The sequence below is a fragment of the Nicrophorus vespilloides genome, unplaced genomic scaffold, assembly GCF_001412225.1.
Source record: "Nicrophorus vespilloides isolate i.1.1-1 unplaced genomic scaffold, Nicve_v1.0, whole genome shotgun sequence".
Classification (NCBI taxonomy): domain Eukaryota; kingdom Metazoa; phylum Arthropoda; class Insecta; order Coleoptera; family Silphidae; genus Nicrophorus; species Nicrophorus vespilloides.
Window position 1 is genome coordinate 9345 of NW_017096946.1, and position 6671 is coordinate 16015.

General features: G+C 29.7%; 1 protein-coding gene across 1 annotated transcript; it reads right to left on the reverse strand.

The window, feature by feature from the left end:
- Positions 1–2805: 2805 nt before the first annotated feature.
- LOC108558555 lies at positions 2806–3371 on the reverse strand. The gene is made up of 2 exons (XM_017915516.1): positions 3342–3371; positions 2806–3282 (listed from the first exon to the last, which is right to left on the reverse strand). Exons 1-2 carry the CDS (start codon positions 3369–3371, stop codon positions 2806–2808), a joined length of 507 nt encoding a protein of 168 aa, XP_017771005.1.
- Between the last annotated feature and the right edge of the window lie 3300 nt (positions 3372–6671).

The following is a 6671-nucleotide window of genomic DNA, read 5'->3' on the forward strand; positions in this document are numbered from 1 at the left end:
ATTATCTTATACTTATTTAATAATTTTACTTAAATTACTTTTATACGAATAAGAATTAGTAAAACATTATTATGTAATTTATTTACTTTCCCTATATAATTGTTTTAATTTGATTGATATCTTCTTGTTATAGTAGTGTATAAGGTCGATATAATTTAATTCCGTGACAACAAGGCCGAAGCGAATATTGATCAATCAAATGTAAGCACATTAATGAAGCAGTCATAAATTTAACATCGTTTTTTTATTCATTATCTCTCCCATTTTAGTTACTGCAGTTATTTTAGTTAATGGGGGTTGTTTATTTTATACAAATAATTAATAATGCGTCTGTTCTGTTGTTTCAATGTCATCAGTTTGATTGAAGAAGAAATTAAAAGGGAATTACTTTCCAATATATTTGTACAAATTAAATGATTTATTATCGTGTATTAAAGAAAATTATATTAATTTAATTACATAATGTACTTTCTATCGAAATCTCGACTGTATCGAAATCCCGACATTTGAAATCCCGAATGTATCGAAATCTTGACAACCAAATTACTGACTATATCAAAATCTCGATTGTATCGAAATCCCGACTGTATCGAAATCCCGACAGTGTCTTTTATTATTATAATTTATACAATAACTTTTGAATTATTAATAATAAACCTTGACAATTTGAAATAACCTGAAATGCAATTAGATTATTAATTGTTATTAACTATTTTCATTGACTTAATAAAACTTAAAATTAAGAAATAAACTAAATTAAAATTAATTTATTGTTATTAATATTAAATAATAGTAGATGGTGACTACGTTTCGGAATAATTTAAAAATGTTATTGGTTAAATTATAATAATAAAAGACACTGTCGGGATTTTGATACAGTAGGGATTTAGATAAAGTCGGGATTTCGATTGCCACCGATATTTGTAATGTTCATTTATTATATTTCGTAGCTCTTATATAAGTTTAGTATCTTTCTTTTTTATTAAATTTGGTAGTAAATGGTCGGTCCTATACGAAGAGCCCTTTGTGTGTGGTCTGATAAAGCACAGACCGTATATCACTCGTAGCGACCCCCACGGGATGAATCCATCAATGTGCGTTTGTCGAAACGCTCGTCGACACATTTTTTATACATAAATTACTATTAGACCTCCCCATATTTATCCAGAGGACAACAACAAACAACAACGACGACCACCACCAGCAGCAGCAGAAGAACAAACTGAACTAAAAATATGGCCATCGCAGCTTCGAGTGATAATTTTTTTTCGAAATTATTTACAGGAATAATTAGAACACGTAATGTAAATAATACAATGGTTGTTTGCTCCCAGTTTATATTTGTGTGTGTGTGCCTGTATATGTGTATATAATGGTAAACTTGAAACGTTACACATACTATCCGAGGCTTTATTACAAAAGTTTAATTACGCCCGGATTGTTAGACGTACTGTGTCTGTCTGAACGGTGGGGGCGAGAGAGACGAGGCTGACTTGCTTATTGCTACATATTTGATTAACCCAAAGCCAACAGTTTAATAGCCACATGATATTTATTATTGTTACTATTATTGAACCTTGGCTAACTAATATTGAACAAACAACTTTACGCTTCATAAAACTGTCTGCCATCAAGAAGATAAAGCTTTCAAACTAATAAAAGTAGCAAATACTTCTACTATTAATATAGCTTCTTTTATATCTAATCAATTTAGTTCTATATTTTATCCTTTTCAAAATACTCATTTCATTTGACCTTATTATTAAAGTTTTACGGAACAATAAAAATTAATTTGATATTACTAACTTGATGTGTTGTGGAAGTGACTTTTTTTTTTAATTCCAAAACTGATTAATTCAAGATCAATTTACTTGTAGATTTTATGGAAATTCAATTTCATTCCAATTTATTTTTTTGATTGTCTGCCGATTTCAGTGATTCCTAAATTTATGAGTATTCTTATATCAATAACTAAATTAAACTTCATAATGTATTAACAGTGAATGAGTATAAAATAAACAAAAACTAAATTTTATTATAAAAGTTTTTGTAACTTTATTTTGATTTCGAGTGAACTTTAATTATGTAATTAAAGAATTCGTATTAATCAATAATTATTATTGAATTTTTTTCAATTAATTGATGAAGTTTTTTTTTTGGATTGATTTAATTAGTTATAAAGTGCTTTAATTAAAGGATCAAGTTTCTTAGAAGCTTAATATTTATTTTATAAGATTAATTTGATATTACGAACATTGATTTTTGTTCATCTGAAAATTAAATTATTTTATGCTTCAGAACCAGTCTTGATGCGTTGTTGAAGTGACTTTTTTTTATTCCAAAACTGATTAATTCAAGATCAATTTACTTGTAGATTTTATGTAAATTCAATTTCATTCCAATTTATTTTTTTTATTGTCTGTCGATTTCAGTGATTCCTAAATTTATGAGTATTCTTATATCAATAACTAAATTAAATTTCATAATGTATTAGCAGTGAATGAGTATAAAATAAACAAAAACTTAAACAAAACTAAATTTGATTATAAAAGTTTTTGTAACTTTATTTTGATTTCGAGTGAACTTTAATTATGTAATTAAAAAATTCCTATTAATCAATTGAATTTTGTTCAATTAATTGATGAAGTTTTTTTTGGATTGATTTAATTAGTTATTAAGTGTTTTAATTAAAGGATAAAGTTTCTTAGAAGCTTAATATTTATTTTATAAGTTTAGATTACATTAAGAAATCGATATATTTATGAAATAATAAAATTCACCGGTGCGTGTAGCAGTTCTAGGAACTTAGTAGTTCTGAAAACCGAAAGACACTGAAGGTTTGGCGATTTCCCAAGAAGAGATGACGCCTACCGCAAATTCGACGATCTTCCTCAGACAGCGAACACCGGCCAACGTGATGGAATGCACCTTGGAGATTTTGTTCATGAAGAGATTGTACACACGTTGAAACAGATCGAAGTTGTCGTTGATCAGGGCGTTCACACGTGACGCCATTTCTCCTTTGAGTCGGAGGAAAGCTTCCACCAAGCTGAGAACCTCCACTTTTGGGCTTAAAAGCGTTCCCACCGAAGGCTTGCTGACACTGAATTGAATGCCGCCGCCGCCTCCAACTCGTCTCTCCTCTTCGCTCTCATATTGATCATGCACTGAAGAAGACGACACCTTATTGTTGTCATCCTCGTACTCATCCAGCAAGGACATCAGTGTATCGTAATCTACATCTTGAACCCGTGCACTCTCGCAAATAACCCCGAAGAACATCTACAGGAACCAAAGGACATTTTAATTTTATGAATATTCGAAAAGTCTACAACACTTACCATAAGGATAATAACTTTTAAAGCTGCCATTTTTGAGCTACGATCTGTTTGCTTGGACTGCGACAAGTGAACTATGATTAACGAAGGGTTGCGGTCCCAGTTATATACTCGTGCAATTCGGTAACTTTCACCCTTTAGACTAATTGCGTAATATGAAAATTGTCTTTTAATGCTTATTGCGAGGGATCTGCCGAAAGGAAAAGCAAATATATGCTCTGGAAATCTAACGCTCATTGTACGTGCTTGGGTTTCGTATTCCCAGAAGTATTTTCTACATCTTCTTCATAACTTTATTAGATTAAAAGCGACCGACGTGTTTTTATTCCCCTTCACCTTCTGCACAGCAAAGATTATAAAAGGGTTTCCCCGTTTCGGATTAAACCTAAATTTAAATTGATCCCAACAATTTCAAATAATCCCACCAATTAGTTTAAAACGCACAACCCCCCATCCACCAAACAGCTAAATGTTCAAAATATTTCCATTTTATTTACTCATTTTGTAGAAATCCAAATATATATAATATATGTACATTTATAACAAACATAATTTATTAATTATATAAAACCGGAGCTTTTTGTCACATACATTGAAATGGATTTTAGGGAAGGTTTTCATTAATTTATTCTATTTATTTTTGTCTGTCGATATTTTCGAGCGCGCACATTATTGAAACGATAAAATAAAAGTAAATTGCAAATAACAAAAAAAAGCATTTTACAATATGCGTTTAATAAAGTATGAAATCGAATCAAATAAATAACGCGCATGGTAGCGTATATTTTTATATTGCAACAAATAAATAAATCATGTTTAACATTAAAATATTAACATTTAACATCACTATGTAATAGGAATGTTTGAAGTAGAAGTAGAATATTTATTTTTCATTAAATAAACATATACAGTGGAACGAATTTAATCCGTTCCAAAATTTCCGGATTTTTGCTCACACATATTTAAAAATACACATAATATTCGGGACTTTTCTTCTCATAAACGTCGTTTGTTAAGCGAAATGCTTGATAAGTTTGTAAATTTTTTAATTAGATAAATTTTTATTGCTTTTTGCAGAGTTGTTTTTTGTAATACATTCAATATTATTATAATTTTCAAGATGTTTACCATAAATCTAGTATATAATTTATTGCTGAAGTTTGGGGAAACTTAACTATTATGTAAAGATTAATTACGGTGAGGTAAGTGGAATAAATTTGGTTGACTTGTAAAGGTCTGAAATATCCGTTGACATTGATTTAAGGCCAACTTCGCACACCTAGTTCATTTCGGCTTTGTTCCATTTCATCCATAACATCACATAACATTCAAACAAAGTTTATATAAAAATAAATACGTTTCACACAAATATATCCAGTTAATTCAGAGTGTTTTGGTTTTAATAAATATTTTAAAAATGAAACCAAAAAAATATTTAATTATTTTGATGACTCTAAATTAACATATATTATAATGATATTTTACTATCAATTAAATGTTTGGAACTTTGCTTATTATCATTCGTCTGGTATAAACAAAATTCCCTATGGAAGCCCCAACTAATGCATCTTTGCAAAGTTCAATGTATAGCGAAATCCACTAAAGTTGTTAATAATTTGGGAACATTTAAATTCGAAATAGCTGAAAGCTGCATTATCCCCGATTTATTATAATCCACTTATTAATTTAATCGGACTAAAATGTATTTTATTCTGGATGAAATTATTAGTTCACTGTAAATTGCAAGTTGTGTGTTTTGCAAGGTAATGTAAATGTTTATAATCTGCGTAACTACAAAATTGTTGTATAACATGCAATGCTCATTTATTATATAAGATGAAGTTTTTAGATTACAATACAATTTAAATATATAACAATTAGTTTATGAAATGTGACTAATTATAATTCGGAACTGACGATGAGCTACGGCTTCTGCAGTATCAATTCGTCATTGGAGAAGTTGGTGTGCTATTCTAATTATGTAACACAGACGCATTTAATTGAAAGCATCTGTAGTCTGGCTTGTAAACTCGACGTGAATATTGTCTTCTGCCTACCGAGGGCGGTGGATGGTAGGAAAGTTATTGATTGAGAGTGCGGCGACTCCAATAATTGGACGATTAATTGAAGGGATTCCGGTAGATTGGTTGCGACCCAGACGACAGAGACATACACACACACAGACCTAATTGGGGGGACAAAGTACAGGATACTACCCTAGTCCAAGCACAATCCCGACACCCGTTCTCAATTATTATATTGTAATTAGATCCAAGTTTTATGACGGTTTGACCGTATAAATCATGTGACCCAGGGTTAAATATTTGCTTTCTTTGTTTGCATCTCAATTAGTTGGGACGGGAATAGATTGAGTTTTAATTATATTAGGACTTCCAATTTCGGGCGACAATTAGCCTAATTTAATAACGTCGAAGTTAATATTAATATATATGAGGTGATCGGAATATTCCATTCAAATTAATATCAAGAAATAATTGAATGCTAATTAAATCTAATTTAAAATTTCAAAAAACCATTTCTCATTTCGTTGTAATTTCAACTCTCGTAAATTATCTTTTTATTATTACGTATATTAAAAGGCAGTACTAATTAATATTAACAATATTTATTAAAAAAAAGTTATAGATTCACATAAATTATTGCGATAATTCGTAAATTATCTATATAATTATAAGAATCTTAACTGGATAGATCCATGGATGCAATTCTGGACACAGTGGAAGTCTCAGTTGTTGGGAATTTAATGAAATTTGTTTGGTTTTACATAACTTTATTTGTTATTCTTATAAGATTATAAAGGTTTTATTGAAACTACTTCTAAATACTTATTACTATTAATACGGACGGGATGGGAGTTTGAGGAGTAAGGCACGATTTTGAGAAGGAGCGTCTTCTGTTCTCCGTGGTTTTTGTCAATTCTGCAGTTTGGTTTATAGTTAAAAATAGGAAGAAACGCTGCAAAACGGTCACTGTCCTCCGTGGGATTTGTCTATTCTGTATATTGATTCTGTTAATGACCTATAATAATCCAAACTTTAGTGGTTGGACACAACAGCCCTAATTTATTAAAAAAAAAACTGTTTTATTCAAATTTTAATAAAAGCACTTACTTAATCATAAAAAAAACATCTTACCTGTTTTTTTGATTATTCAACATTTCCTACTGTTAAAAATACATCTAGTTTCAATTTATATTAGTTTTAATCGTAAGACAAAATTGTATTTAAAAATTAATGATTCCAATTGGAATCACTGGGCTGGAAAGGGTTAAAATGTACTTATTTACATAATTATTCTCTAAATAGGGAATTA

Bases quoted from the DNA above. Each gene is read 5' to 3' on its own strand.
- LOC108558555 (XM_017915516.1), bottom strand. From the start codon at position 3,371: ATGGCAGCTTTAAAAGTTATTATCCTTATG. The intron at 3,283-3,341 runs GTAAGTGTTGTA...TGGTTCCTGTAG, and splicing joins TAAAAGTTATTATCCTTATG to ATGTTCTTCGGGGTTATTTG.